Source organism: Lactuca serriola, chromosome 4 (genome assembly GCF_051521515.1).
Source record: "Lactuca serriola cultivar US96UC23 chromosome 4, Lser_US96UC23_V15, whole genome shotgun sequence".
Taxonomy (NCBI): Eukaryota; Viridiplantae; Streptophyta; class Magnoliopsida; order Asterales; family Asteraceae; genus Lactuca; species Lactuca serriola.
Genome location: NC_136411.1, coordinates 189,144,628 through 189,160,221, shown reverse-complemented (window position 1 = coordinate 189,160,221; position 15,594 = coordinate 189,144,628). Strand labels below are relative to the sequence as shown.

Below are 15,594 nucleotides of genomic sequence, written 5' to 3'. Positions count from 1 at the left end.
TTAAGAGTCCTTGAAGTTTTCTGAGAGTGACCTCTTCCTTGTTCATGTGATATGTCATGCGGAATTGATCATAACACGATGGTAAGGAGTGCAAAATGATATCTATTGCAAGCTTCTCGGGGACGTTCACATTGAGCTTCAGCAAGCGGTCCACAAATCTTTACATTTTCTGCATGTGGCCCGTGATGGGTTCACCATCCTTCATTCGATTTGTTATCATGGAGGAGATGATTTCATACCTCTCTTGTCTTGCACTTTGATGGTATCTTTCCATCAAATCTTGGTGCATTTCAAAAGGGTAGAAGTCCTCGTAGGACTTTTGGAGGTCATTTGTCATAGTGGCCATCATGATGCATGCCACCTTGGTGGCATCCCTTTCATGTGCCCTAAAGTCAGCGATTCCTTGAGGAGTAGCAACTGTCTCATCAATCTCCTTAAGCTCCTTATCGAGGACATATTCTTTGTCCTTGTAGCGGGTAATAATTTGGATGTTTCTGATCCATTCATTAAAGTTGGATCCATCAAAAGTGACTTTCCCACACAAGTTCATTAGAGAAAAGGAGCCATTAGGATTAGAGCCAGATGCAGCATTGTTTGCAAACATCTGAAAAGAAGAAATGTTTTGTTTAGATATAGAGATAGTCCTTAATAAAACACCCAAATGTAATATTAAGGCTAGGACCCAATCACAATATATTATACTTAGAAGAGGTATGTCGTAATCTAAGTAATAACATATTTGAAAGGTAGGTGAATGACGATTCACCAATTTCCACCAAAGATGAAATATTAAAATATTTAATTTGGTTCTTAGAAACTCCTAGATTCTTTTGAGATTCAATGAACTTTTCAAAGGCATGTTTTAATCTCGAGTGTGCCCTCCAAGTTTTGTGACTGGGATGCCGAGGATCACAAAATGAGGTGTGAAGTAACCATGCAAATCACTTGGTACCCTTAATGTTTATCACTCAATCGATGTGCTGGTTAACCACACACGCTCCACCGATACTATGATAAACTTTAAGTCACCCTTTACCTACCTTGTTAAGTCCAAGTTAGTGTGTTGGTTAACCACACACGCTCCACTAACGAGTTAAACAAAGTGTAAAGTGTAATTTCGTGGATTAGCAACTTATTCACATTTTCCTAAAGTAACTAAGATTAGGAATTTAATAAAAGTATTTAGTTACTTTGTAATATTCATCATACTTTTAATGAGAATTTATAAGTCCTTGTCCTACCCGTTCGGCTAACGACCCTCCACCGATCAAGGAAGCGGTGGGTGAGAGTGGACACCCATTAAGTTTCCATTTTATAGGCAACAACCTTATACCCCCCTTATAGACCAGCTTCGTGAATGAGGCGTACTAGCGGTAAGACGACTTGATCTTATACATACATATATATATATATATATATATATATATATATATATATATATATATATATATATATTATTAACTTATAATATTATAAAGTATAAGGGTTGAATTTTAACTTTTAAAATTCTAAGGGTTGGAACTAAAGTTTTAATCAAGACTTTACTTGTTCCAAAACTTGAGGGCAAGTTTTGTAAACGTTCAAAACTTTTCATTTCTTGTAACTTATGTGTTAATAGAGTATTAAAAATGAAGACTCTTCATATTTCATAACTCTTGTGTTCTTTTAGTGGTTTTATTAAAAGTGTGACTTTTGGTTTTCCATAACTTGAGGACAAGTTATGGACTCCATTAAAACACATTATGATCATGAATTAATCTACCACATAGGTTACAAACAATTCCTATGATCATCTAAACATCATAAGAACAAGAACATGAATATGAACACTTTCAAGAATCAAAAAATTACACTTAAAAACTTGTAATTTTGATAATTGTCATTGTAAATGGATTAGCATAAACATTACACCATCTAAAATATGTTTTAAAGTACCAAAACAATATAGGGTAATGTTTCTAGTCCATTTCCAGCAACAAAAGTCGAAATTCTGAAAATTGCAGCCTCTACTCGTCAAGTGCAAGAACAAACTCGACGAGTAGCTTGCATTTGGTCATGGACTCGTCGAGTCCCCCTATGAACTCGGCGAGTTCATACGAGCAGAAAGCAGAAAATCGATTTTTCAAGCAGTTTGCACAAATAATCAACAAACAAGACCAGTCTCTGATACCACTGATGGGTTTTGAGCATTCTAACACTTCCTAAGTGTACATGCAACCCTAATAACCTTGGATCTATGTTTGTCTAATTATCATGCAAAGTTGATTTCCAAGGTTATGTTCCTATCTAGCATACATGGGGAACAATTTTTCTTTGAATAAAAGATAGAACTACATACCTTGTTGTTGAAAGTGTTCCTTAAAACCTTGTGAGCCTAACACCTCAAGTGTGATGCCTCAAATGCTTCACACAACATCAAGTGCAATGAACAAACTTGAGAGAAAACTCTAACCCTTGCAAAATCGATCAAGCCCTCTTCTTTTCTTAGTGTAGCCGATTTTGAGGAGAAACACATTGCTTATATAGTGTGTTGCATTAGGTAAACCCTAATGTAACATGACTCTTCATTTCTTGATCCATGTGTTAACTCCATGGAGCATCCTATGGGTGGAACCCAACTTGATAATCCATGGAGCCTCTTAGCCCACTATATAAGATATGGAAGATTTACATAATCTACCCATATATTTAATTAGTTATCTTTTGATCACTTAATTAATTCTTGATCAAAACTAATTAAATAATATTATTAATATATTAGAACATATAATATATTAATAAACCATAAGTGTTATTTCTCTCATTTAGTTTATCCAATTGCATGATGCCATGCAACCCAAATGGACCATGCTGGGTCGGGTCAAGGACATACCAGAAATAGTTATGGACTTAGAAACCTTATCCAACAGTAGCTAGTTGTTGCTACAGAGCCTCATTGTTCCTCCTCGTCCGATCCATGGCTTCTTCCAGTTGGCGGATACGAACAGTATTAAGGTTAGAGTTGGCATCAACTTCCACAACTCTGCCAATGGCTGCTTGACCTTGTTCGGCGTTCCTATCAATCCTTCGGACCATGATGGGCAAGACTCTGTCCGCTGAACCTCCCTCGCTTATGTTGTAGAAGCTTCGGTCTCCGTTGAAAGGTAAAGGCTGACCCTGCTCATAGCTTCATCGATTCAAGGTTGTTGCCCACATGGGATTGGGACCCTGAAATGTTGGACGGGGGTTAGGGTTTGGAGCTATAGGGGGCAGGTTGTTTACTTCAGGTTCGGAGTCGGAGTCGGAGCTATCTGAAAAGCCTTCTGCATGGTGATCATCCAAAGGGATCTGGTGATCATCTTCAGGCTCCTCATCAAGCCATCCTCCATTTCCTTGGTTTGGAAAGTACGGATCGTCGGGAAGGTGGAAGCCAACCATGCTATCTACGCGAGAAATGGGGAAAGAATAGTTAATAGACGTTCTAATCTAAGATACTTATAAGATGTTCATCATGAGTTAGGCCAATACTTGCATAGTGCATACTAATTACATGTAACCGAGGCAGAATAGGCCGTCGAATAAATGACCCTAACTCTAAATCCACAACCAAACAAGGAACAGGAAGTAAAGCAGAGATCACAGATTCTAAGTCTATAACGCCTTAATCACATGCAACAGTAAAGTATCCACTTAACAACTATTGCTCCACTAGTAACGACCTTTTTAGTTTTCACATATGTGAGTTATAAGATTGCAGAATACTCCTATAGTATTCTTTTTCTAATGTTCTTGTAGTAGTGTTGGTAAGTTTTTAGACTTGATGCAACACCACAATCATTCTTAGGCACATACTAGTCATTCCTGGAAAAAATGTAGTTGATCAGGCTACATTCACCCAGATTTGACTATGTGTCTCTAAGCCCAATTGTGTTGTTCAACAATCTTAATACTTTTGTTCTGTTTCTAGTATGATACTTACCCTTTGTATTTATGGATGTGTGTGTGTGTGTGTATATATATATATATATATATATATATATATATATATATATATACACTTAGTTAAATATTTTAGTATTTAAAAGTATATATTCTTGGTCAGAGTGTTTTAATCCTGATGTGTTTATAGTCCGTATATCTTTTATGGGTTGATATACTTGATTCACTATAAACCATGCTCTGATACCAATCTGTCACACCCCAAAACCGAGAACAGCGTAATACATTCTTGGGTGGAGGACGTCATGTACAATATCATAACAATGCATAATAGTAGAAACAAGCATCAACATACATTGCATTACTATAATAATTTTAATACAAGTGTGTTCTGTACAGTTTGATAGACACCAAAAGTATAAACAAAAATAAAAGATGGGTCTTGTATGTGCTCCATCTTCTCAAAAAGCTGCACCAGTACCTGTCTATGGATGACCTGAGAATACAAGTTATTTTGAAAACGAGTATCAGCATAAAGCTGGTGAGTTCATAAGTATTTAGTGTCATTGCTTGTATAAAAGTGTTTACAATCATGTAATATAAAAGCTGTTATCAAACTTTGAAAATAGCGTGAAACCTTAGAAAATCCTATATTTTTCAGTAAAAGTAGTCTTCTACCAAGACTTGGTTATTTGTAAGTTTGATCCTTAGAGTGTGTAAAAGTTTTCCCAATGAGACTATCAGTTATAAAAATATAGTTTTAGATGGCATTCATGTGAAGTAAATGGGAAAATAATGTTTTATCCCGACAGTTTTATTATCGGCTGAATGAAATAGAAATGCCGACTCCAAGTAGTGATAAGTGTACAATACACATCGGGGAGTCTGTTTCACCTTTAATTCTTAAATTATTAATTAGAGGTCCAAATGTGAACTCGTATGTAACCATGCTGATAGAAGACCAAGTGGTTGATGACCCTCCAGGTCACACGTAGTGGGGTGTCATTTTGTCATCCCTGGGCTAGTTGGCTCGGACTGTAGCTAGCAATCGGGATGTGGGAGTGTCTGTCCCATATAGATCTATACACATAATGCCCGCTCTCCCTTCAGGAGACTCTGGTTACATGGTAAAGGTACAGTAGAGTGTCGTATAGAGAAATAGTGTGTCACATTATGTTTTAGCGTACTCTCTTGTATTATAGTATAATGTACTTTTTAGTATAGTGTATTGAGTGTTCTCTTGTATAGTATATAGTATTCTCTTTTCATAGTATTTAACATGTATTAACTCATAACAGTAGTAATTATAGTGAGCGTCATAGTGATAGTGATAACGAATAGTAACCTTAACTATACCTATTATAGTTAAATAGAATGTTGGTTGCATGCCTTTGATACACAAAGGTATTGAACTGAGTGAATACTTTCATATCTAACACAAATATATACAATATATAACTAAGAATTCAATGACAGTCGGACAGATAACAGTATACCCTATGTCCACAATCAAACAAGAACAGGAAGTAAGGCGTGCTATCAGTCCTAAGTCCTTCAAGTCTTACTTATATAAATATATTGGTGTAGATATAGTTTGGAAACAAAGAGGTTTAAAAATAGTTTGGAAATAGTTTAATAACAATTTAACATGAAAAATGCGTTTGATAATTATTTAAAGCAGTTTGGTTGACAAAGCAGTTAAAAGTATAGAAAATCCTTTTTGGTTGCAAGTTATAAATCACATGTGATTGATACTATAACTTGTTGGATTTAACTTGTATCCCCCCCATAAAAGAATTTAAAAACATTTGAAAGGTTAATTAAGGGGTATGAACTCACCTGCAGTGAGTGGAGTGGATGGAATTGCCGGGTAGGATGCTAGGTGTCAAATGAGGTCTTGAACACACACGCGGATCCTATGTAACATGTAGTGATACATAATTGTATCCAATTAGTTATTTAATCACTAATTAAGTAAGTAATGACACTCTTATGCATGAAAGCAATTCGTTTCAAGTGTTAGGAGTGTTAAGGGTTGCATCTAAGGAGAGTATAGTCTCACTTTGGAGTTTACTCCTCAAATGGTAGTACCTAAGGGTGTTTACGGTTTTGGAACCATATCCCCCATGAGTTTATGACCGTAAACTCATGGTAGTGGTGTATTTGTGTACTTTAAGGCTTCATGCTTCACCAAGAAAGGTTCTAGGGTTGATTCAAGGGCTTAGGAAGTGATTGGAGCTTGAAATGGCCCTTATTGGGAGTTTACAGTTCTTGAATCCCCCCTTAGGGAGTTTACGGTCGTAAACACATGAGTTTACGGCCGTAAACTCATGTTTGTCACTTTCTTTCATGGTTTGGTGCTTCTAGGGTGAGCATGCAAGGTTCTAGCCACTCATACAAGTCATAGAAGGTGTTAAGGGCATTTTAACACCCTTAGAAGGTGTTAAGGGTATTTTAACACCCTTAGAAGGTGTTTACGGTTTTAGGATATTTCCCAACCGTAAACCCATGTTACCCTTATCATTTCATGTTTTGGGGTTCTTAGATCATTCAAGCAAGTTTCTAGGTCATTAGCCAAGCATTGGAAGGGTTTTGGGGCATCAACCCCCCCCTTTTTCGGGTGTTTACGGTTTTGGGATGCTCCCAAACCATAAACTCATGTTCTTGGGGCTTTTGAGAGTTTACACCATAGATTTGCATGTATACTAAGCAAAACAATAAGCTAGGAGGGTTTACTTACTTATGAGAGGCTTGAACGAGCGTTTTCTTGATCAAATTCCAATTTTTGTAGAGAGAGTAGATAGAGAAAGTTCTAGGGTGTGAAAAAGGTTGAAGTGAAGACCACTCAACCCTTATATAGGGTTGAGTTTACGGCCAGGGTGGGGGTCCACCCAACACCAACCGCAAACGGGGGTTTTTCGCGTGATTTTTCGTTTTCCGCCACGTATGAAATTACGACAATAACCCTAATGGATTTACTTAACTTAAGAAGTTAAAAGAAAAACTTTTAATAAAAATAAATTTTATTAACGGAAGTGGGTTATAGTGACGAAATAAATTTCGGGTTGTCACAAGAGCGTACAAACGATCTGAAGGAAAATTAAATCAACACCGATCAATTGATGTAATTGCAATAAAAATCATATGAAAACATGATCAAGTAAGAAATCTCTCTCACTTCAGAGCGTAAAAACGATCTGATTGAAAATTAAATCAACTCCGATTAGATGATACAATTGAAATAGAGATCTCAAACTACATGACAAAACCCCGATGAAACAACTACAATACAGATGCAAAACTTCACGATAAATGGAAAGAATATGTGTAATTCCTAATGAATTATATAAAAAAAGAATCTTGATAAAGAATTATATCCGATTCAAATGAGATAAAGATCTGATGAAATCGCAAACTGAATACGAAGAAGAAAACCGCAATATAGATGCGAAACTTGAAGATAAATGGAAAAAATATGTATAATTGCTAACAAATTATATAAAAAAAAGAATCTTAATAATGAATTCATCTATATCCAATTCTAACGAGATAAAGATCTCATGAAATTGGAAAATGAAGACGAAGAACAAAGAAGTAAATAAAAAAAGTACCTAATTTACAAATATACCATTAATGAAAAAATCATACGCACTTTTTTTAATATTTACATGTTAGATAAATGATTGGCTGAGAATGGTTTCCCCATTTTTAACATTTTTTATTTTCTGAATTAAACTTTTATATATATATATATATATATATATATATATATATATATATATATATATATATATATATATATATATATATATATATATACACACACACTATGTTATAGCCCGTGGAAACAATGTTATAAAATATAATTAAAATTTTATAGTCAAACTCATAATTATTAATCTATTATTTTCAATAAATTATTGATTAAAGTTGATTTTGTAGGATTTTAAAATATAAAAATACAATTGATTATCGACAATTATAACCGAAACTTATTCAATACGAATTTAAATTTCTTCTAAGAATGATGAATCAAATAAATGTTTTTGACATAAAAGTCCTTAAGTTTGTCAGGTCTTGTTGGTTTTGTCACTGTGATGATTTTTTGTTCGTTAATGTCCAAAATTTGCCATGTTTTTTTTTACTTTTGTCCTCTTTACAAATCTTTGATGTTTTTACCCTAAGTATGTTTTTCAAATTTGCAAAAAAAACCCTCAAGTTTATAAATCTTATATGTTTTTATCCTAAGTATGTTTTCCAAATTTGAGATTAAAGTCCTTAAGTTTGTTAAAATTTGTCGGTTTTATCCCTAGACACCTATTATAGGTAGCAAGGGCAAAAATGAAAAAAAAAATTGAAAAATTTTGGACATTAACGAACAAAAAATCATCAAAAATGAAAAAAAAAATTGAAAAATTTTGGACATTAACGAACAAAAAATCATCATGGGGACAAAACCAACAAAATCTAATAAACTTAAAGATTTTAAGTCAAAAGCCCATCAAATAAATACTTTACCTAATTTATTATCAATATCATTATTTTTTGAAAAAATAAAAAGTGATGATAAGACGTCAATTCATTTTTATATAGTATTTTAAAAAAACATAAATTATAAGAAAATGATAATTAGTACTAATAATTATTCTTTTATTTTATTAGTACATGTAGATATATATTGAATCAAACAGTTATAATTATAAAAACTAAAACCCGAAAAGAAAAATTGAATCCAATTGAGAAAAGAAAACAGAAAGACCACGGGAGACTGAACTAATCTTAAACAAGACCGATCCGAAATAAGATCAGTAAAGAAAAGAAAACAGAGATCGATCTGAAATACGAATTAATACGAACTGAGCCGTTCTAAAACCGATCCCAAAACATCGAATCATTCCCACTAAAGATCCGGGACAGAATGTGCCCGTCAAAACTCAAAGTATGTATATATATATATATATATATATATATATATATATATATATATATATATATATATATTTTTAACGAAAATAAGCCCAATCAAAATATTGCCGGCACCAAGTGGCCCAACTAGGGTTCCTTTTCATGATGATAACAATAAACCTTGCAAACCCCTTATCGTCTTCTCAATTCTCAAATCTCAACGACAGCAAGTAAAAAATAGGGTTTATTGTCTACACTTGAAATTACTATCGATTATGATGCAAGGAACCGGAGTATCAAAGTCCATCGGTGCTTCTTCTACTGCCGCTCCTCCTCCTCCACCTCCGATAAGAGGAGTAGGATTGGGACCAAGAGCAACAATGGCGGACGAAAAGGAAAAGGCACGCAAAGGATTAGCGAAGAAGAAGCTACCAACCGCAAAGGAGATGGTGGCACATTACGAGTCCCAAGGGATGCAACCTCAGGAAGCCTCTCTCAAAGTCATCGACGATCTGCAAAATCTTCTCCTGAGAGTCGTCAACACCAGCAAGAAAAATAATATGGACGCCATCAACAACCGCCTTCTAAGGCTTGAATCGAAGTTGGATTCCAAGCCTGGATTCCCCCAAACCCTAGCCATCGGTGTATTATCTGGAACAGTCGTTCATGTCTTCCCTCAAGTGGTTTCTTCCGTCGCTCATATCTGGAATTCTGTTCGATCATCTACTTCTTCTACATGATGATGTACTTGTATATGTTTGATTTCAGTTTTAATTTTATTGGCTGATTTATGGGGTACAATTTTCTACCCAATTGTCTAAACACAAAAAAAAAAATTAGGTTCGAGAAAATCCACTGTAGAACTTGTAGATATGCAACTGCAATCCGTTCCAGCTGCAGCAAATACCACGAAGCTAAAGGAACCATTTTACTTGAGCTATTACTTTTAAGAGTTTCCATAACACCATTAATCTCTTTGTATATGTTTCTAATCCCACTCTGGGTTTACCCATATTCATTTGATTTATACACGAACAAATTAAATTAATCATAATTATCTTACATTATAATTAAAATAAAATAATGATATTAACTTTGAGAAAATGATACCAAAATAAATATATACCTTGAGTTTAGAAATAAACAAATTATCCAATGTAAGATATCATATAGACATTAGACTAATGATTCATTTGGTTGAAATGCATTTCAATTATGTAATGTGACACCACAAAAAAATAATAATGATAAAATAAAAATAAAAAATTATTTGCCAAGCTCAATTAAAATATGAGTTACTTAAATATAGCAAATTCAAAACTATTGGTTGTCATTTTATAATATTATCCTTACTAAAAAAATAAGTTGACTCATCAACATGTTACATGTAGATATCTTATGTGAATAACATCATTGCAAAAAAAAACATATTAACTTGTATCAAGTCATAGTTCAAAATCAGTACCCTTAGAATATATTTTTTATATAACAAGTAGCATGAAGATTTAAAGAAACAAGATGTGTTGGGAGTATAAGTTCCTTTTGTTTCAATATTCACATATGTCAGAAGGTCCTATTACCAACATAGCCTGCTTCTGTTCCTTGGTTAGCTTCCAACCCAAGGGCAAACTCGTCATTAATCCTTGGTGCTACATTCCACTTCTGCTCAAGTGGAGAGGAAACACTTAGAATTTTTTCCATAAACTTTTGTAATTTCAGTGCCCTTTTTTGCCACATTTAGCAAAACTATAAACCATAATAAAGAAGATGAAGCTTCTTGTATTCATGGAGGAGGGGGTAGATTAATGTAATCAGCTGCAAACTCTTCATCATTTTTACCCAACATATCTTGTAAGCTACACTCACAATTTAAACCCTTGATTACCCAAAACCTTGGCTTTATCTTCTTCTCCAATGAATAGCTAAAATATCTTGGATACTCAACCACCTCTTTTAATGGCTTTTGCATTGTTTTTACTAAAAACTCATATTTTGGCTTCAAAACCTCTTCAACACTATACCCTAACAATGGTGAAAACTTCCTCACCATAAATGCAATTTCCCTCTTCGATAGCCCAATCTTCAACAAATACATCATTCTGTAACAATCAAGTTAATATAATAATTATAAGTATAAACATGAAATGATTAAAATAAAAAATAAAAAAAGGTTACCTTGGATGTAGAGATTTGTTGACATCGCATACAAGAAGCTCTGGATATTTTCTGATTACACGAGGAAAATGATTCTTGGAAACACCAATTTCAGAAAGGAATTCAACTTTCTTCTTCAAAGTTTTATCAATATTTGCCATGAAAATTTCTGGGCATCTTCCAAGAATTCTTCCAATGGTTTCTTCTTCAAGTCCCAAATCTTTTAAATAAGAAACCACCTTGGAAAATTCTTGGGGCTTTTGAATTAGTAGTTGAGGACTAGTGGCAATAACTTGGTGTAACATCTTATCTGTAATATCCAATTCATGAAATTGATCAATCATCAACTTCAGTTTTCTAACTGAACAACCTAAAATAAGTGGCCAGCTCTTGATTGCTCGATGAATGCTAACTTCTGCCACCTGTCATGAAATTTTGTCACATGAAATGATAATTTACCATATAACATGATAACTTAAACTGGAAGTTTATTTAACAATCAGTTATTATACATACCTTCTCTGCATAAAGAAAAGCAAGGATTTCCTCATAATTTTTCTCAATGCTTGTGGAAAGAATCCAAGGGTATTTCAGTAACATCTTACCAAACTCCTTATCCTCTCCATACACCTAAATATGAAGAAAAAAACTAACATTTTTTCACTTTACTGATAAAAAAAAGTATATAATGAATCAAGAATTGCATCTACATAATTGTCACCATGATAGCAAAGTCATAAACATCATCATACCTTTGAAAAAAGCTGCATTCTTGGTTTGATTTCTTTCTTAATGTCATAGAAAAGGATTGGAGGGTGCAACAGAAGAACGTTTCTTATGCAACCTTTAGGGACTCCAATAGATTCAAGAAAATCTACCATTGGCTTTATAGTGGATTCTACAGAGAGCAAAAGAAGTCTGGGAAATGATTCTATCAGGTACCGAAAAGATCCGTCTCCTGAACTTAACAAATCTAGACCTCCACGCCTTGCTTGAATCTATATCAATGGCAGAAATTAACACGCAATGAGGTGGAGAAGCAAACCAATAAGATGGTGATTTACCAAAGTATAGGAATGTCACCTTCTCGAGAAATGATAAGGTCTGTTGCACATCTTCATCAACAGGTACTGATAAGTGCATCATCATTCTTCGACCACTCCTTCCAATTGGCACTTTTCCATCAACATCAGAGAATAATATTTGCTTCAGATACTTGACCTATAAGCAAATGCCATATCATCATTAACTTTACCAGGTAACAGAAGATCATCGAATTAGGTATGTAAGTAAGCAAGAGAAGAAAGACAAAGAAAATGAAGAATATAATACCTTGTGGAGGAGGTTAGGAGGGGTGTGCGAAGAGAGATAACGAGCAATATGCATAGCAGAAGGAAGAGGAAGACCCACCATGCTTTCCAGCACAGGAACCAAACCTTTATCCCCTTTCTGTTTTCCCATATCAAAAACCTTTTTCTTGTAACCAGAAATCGATGAACAGGTGGTGGTTGAGCTGCTTGTAGTTATAGTGGCCGATTGGAAGAGTTCATCCAAGTCACGAACGCTATCCATCAACATTTCTAGATACTTTGGCGATTTCATAGCGATTTCCATAGATTCCTCCTTTGAAACTCCATTTTCCTGTAGAATCTCAGATACAACTTCTCTTGCTGCTTGTTTATGCTGTTCATCTTCATAACCCCCGTCAGAAGCAGTAGTAGAAGAAGTCGAAGAAGATGAAGACAGCGGGCGGCGTTGTGGTCGACGGGAATCGTCGTGAAAATAAGCAACAACGCATCTGTTGTGCAACAAAGGGCAAACAGGATCACTGTCTTGCAAATGAATTGGGGACGATGATAATAAGAATCGTCGACGAAGATGACGAGAATAATCACCAGGTAATAGCATCCAATTTCTTGGACCCTGAAACAGAGTTGAAGGTTGCATATCTGCTATTGCAACCATCAATGTCGACATCGGCCTAAAACCCTTCCAGCCCCGTCTGCAACAAAAACCCTCGGATGTGTTTCATTACCCACCCTTTCTCGTCAATAGAAACTAGAGAGGTTCAAATATGTTTTTTTGTTGGACTATTCCGTTTATATCAAACCATCAAAAAAAAAATAATGAAAAAATTACATGAAACTATTGGAAAAAAAATATGTTAATATTTAATAATAATAATAATAATAATAAAAAGTCATTCATGGATGTTTGGGATTTGCTTAATTAACGCATTAAAGATTGTTTGATAGAGGTGCTTATAATGAAATAGAGTTTAGATTAATTTGTATGGTTAATAAAAAGCTATTGATAAATTGCTTCTTTTAAATTGGATTAACTTATAGTTGGATCACTTTTTAAAAAGGGATAATCACTTAGGAGGGTAATAAGGTTTTCGGTTTGTCCGTATTAAGTCACTAAGGTTTTTTTTGTGCGTATTAGACCAATATGGTTGTTATTACCGTTTAAAAATAGTCCTTTTACCGATTTTAACGGGTAAAAAAGATTATTTCTAAACGGTAATAACAACCATATTGGTCTAATACGTACAAAAAAAACCTTAGTGACCTAATACGGACAAACTGGAAACCTTATTACCCTCCTAAGTCATTAACCCTAATTTTAAAGACATTGAGAATATATGACCATCAACAGTAAACTACTTCGTTTAGAACTCGCGTCGTCCCATATAACATGCTACTCCTCTATATGGCGAAACTCTTCATCTATAGTCGTCCCTTTGGGGACATCCGATAAAATTGGAACGATACAGAGAAGATTAGCATGGCCCCTGCGCAAGGATGACACACACAAATCGAGAAATGGTCCGAAATTTTTTTAACCCTTCGTCGTCTTCTCTGGAACCCTAATTCCCTTTTCAAATGCTAATAGAGTTCAATTGCAATTCTTATGTTTCAGTAGTTCATCTACTGAAGTCATGATCAGACAACATGTGGATTCTATGGTCAGATTGATCTTCTTGTTGATGTCTTCAACCATTTGTAGCAAGTAAGGGTGATCTTTCTTTCTATAAAGCCTCCTTTAAGTTTTTTTTTTTACTTTTCCTGTCATTAAGTTTCATGCTTTATAAACTTCCGTTTATGTGTTGTATATAGTATGTATGTATTTGTTTATGTGCTGATTTTTTTATTCATTTTGCAACTTCAGTTTCTTAGTTCATGTTGTGGTTTTGCTTTTTATAAAATAATTGATAATAGACATCCTCTGCAAGTCCATGTTGGTTTTACATTTCCATTCGTTATCAAATGTAGACATTGATGAGAGGTATCAAAGTGAGATTGTTTTTGTACATATGGATGTGTTCATGTAAACATTTAAATGACAAAAAAAAGTTATTGATAAAATGTTGCATATTTATATAATGAAGATCATCAATCATATGAGTTTTTGGACTTAGAAGTTTTGGAAGGGTTGTGAGATAAGTTTAAATGGAAGCAACTATTTTCAGTCAAACAAATCAGTCACATTGATTAGTAAACATGTTTTCTAAATAATTAGGGTTAATGACTTAGGAGGATAATAAGGTTTCCAGTTTGTCCGTATTAGGTCACTAAGGTTTTTTTTGTGCGTATTAGACCAATATGGTTGTTATTACTGTTTTAGAATAGTCCTTTTACCGGTTAAAATCGGTAAAATGACTATTCTAAAACAGTAATAACAACCATATTGGTCTAATACGCACAAAAAAACCTTAGTGACCTAATACGGACAAACTGAAAACCTTATTATCCTCCTAAGTTATTATCCCTTTCAAAAATTAAGAGCGTAGACTTTTTATGAACTCTTTTTTTTATGGTAATAAAACTTGTTTTCAAAAGTGTTTTTCTAATTCTAACTTTTTAAGCTTACTGACGTTTTGAATAAAAAAAATATATATTTAGAAGTGGTTATATGACAATAAAAATGAATAAAAAAATATTTGGATTAATTTATGTTATTGATAAAAAACTATTAGTTGATAAGCTTATTACCTCATAAATCGTTAATAAAGAAACAAAAAGTAAAATATTAAATATTAAGAAAAATAGGTTAACTTATAGTCATTTTAGGTGAACATATCAATCACTTTTCAAAAGTTAAGAGTCTATGACTTTTTATTAACTCTTTTTTTATGGTAATAAAACTCTGTTTTCAAAAGCATTTTTTTAATTCCCACTTTTTAAGTTTATTTACTTTTTGAAAAAACTAATAAGTAAATAAGCATTTTTATACTCAATCTCAAACCCCCCTAAAGTCATCATTATTGTAAAGGTTATTCTTGATCCTTCATCTCCGATGACACCGTTCGAGGATAAATAACTAATGGTATACTTTGATTTGTTATCGGTCATACCAATACTTGCTAAATCTTCGGCAACAAACACAAGAAATCCAATCGATCAACCCTGATTATTACCCACCTCAAGAGACCTAATCAACATTTAGAAACCTACTTCATTAGTGTTGTGGTTGCCATAAGGATGTTAGTGGTGATAATAATGTTTCTAGTCGAGAAGAATATGAAGTTTATCTCAACAAGATTTCCATTGGTATTGGTTGAAAACTCTAGTGCGAATTTGATAATCATGAATTTGACAATTTATTTGATCAAAA

At 33.8% G+C, this 15,594-nt stretch overlaps 2 protein-coding genes and 1 non-coding gene across 3 annotated transcripts; 2 read left to right on the top strand and 1 right to left on the bottom strand.

Moving 5' to 3' along the window:
* Positions 1-8,960: 8,960 nt before the first annotated feature.
* Positions 8,961-9,624, top strand: LOC145103073 (ribosomal protein-like protein). The gene has a single exon (XM_079040612.1). The coding sequence runs from the start codon at positions 9,099-9,101 to the stop codon at positions 9,561-9,563; it is 465 nt and encodes a 154-aa protein (XP_078896738.1). The 5' UTR covers positions 8,961-9,098; the 3' UTR covers positions 9,564-9,624.
* Positions 9,625-10,236: 612 nt separating this feature from the next.
* LOC145103072 (Mitochondrial transcription termination factor family protein) lies at positions 10,237-13,051 on the bottom strand. Its single transcript, XM_079040611.1, has 6 exons — positions 12,310-13,051; positions 12,061-12,198; positions 11,730-11,975; positions 11,494-11,607; positions 10,999-11,399; positions 10,237-10,922 (listed from the first exon to the last, which is right to left on the bottom strand). The coding sequence occupies exons 1-6, from the start codon at positions 12,952-12,954 to the stop codon at positions 10,607-10,609; spliced, it is 1,860 nt and encodes a 619-aa protein (XP_078896737.1). The 5' UTR covers positions 12,955-13,051; the 3' UTR covers positions 10,237-10,606.
* A 663-nt stretch (positions 13,052-13,714) lies between these two features.
* LOC145103358 (U6 spliceosomal RNA) lies at positions 13,715-13,817 on the top strand. The gene has a single exon (XR_013706452.1). It is a non-coding gene; the product is annotated as a U6 spliceosomal RNA (small nuclear RNA).
* The last annotated feature ends 1,777 nt before the right edge of the window (positions 13,818-15,594 follow it).

Excerpts from the sequence above, each read along its gene's own strand:
- LOC145103073 (XM_079040612.1), top strand. The coding sequence starts at position 9,099 with ATGATGCAAGGAACCGGAGTATCAAAGTCCATCGGTGCTTCTTCTACT.
- LOC145103072 (XM_079040611.1), bottom strand. The coding sequence starts at position 12,954 with ATGTCGACATTGATGGTTGCAATAGCAGATATGCAACCTTCAACTCTG. Across the intron at positions 12,199-12,309 it reads CTCCTAACCTCCTCCACAAG|GTCAAGTATCTGAAGCAAAT; the intron begins GTATTATATTCT and ends ATTTGCTTATAG. Across the intron at positions 10,923-10,998 it reads AACAAATCTCTACATCCAAG|AATGATGTATTTGTTGAAGA; the intron begins GTAACCTTTTTT and ends TGATTGTTACAG.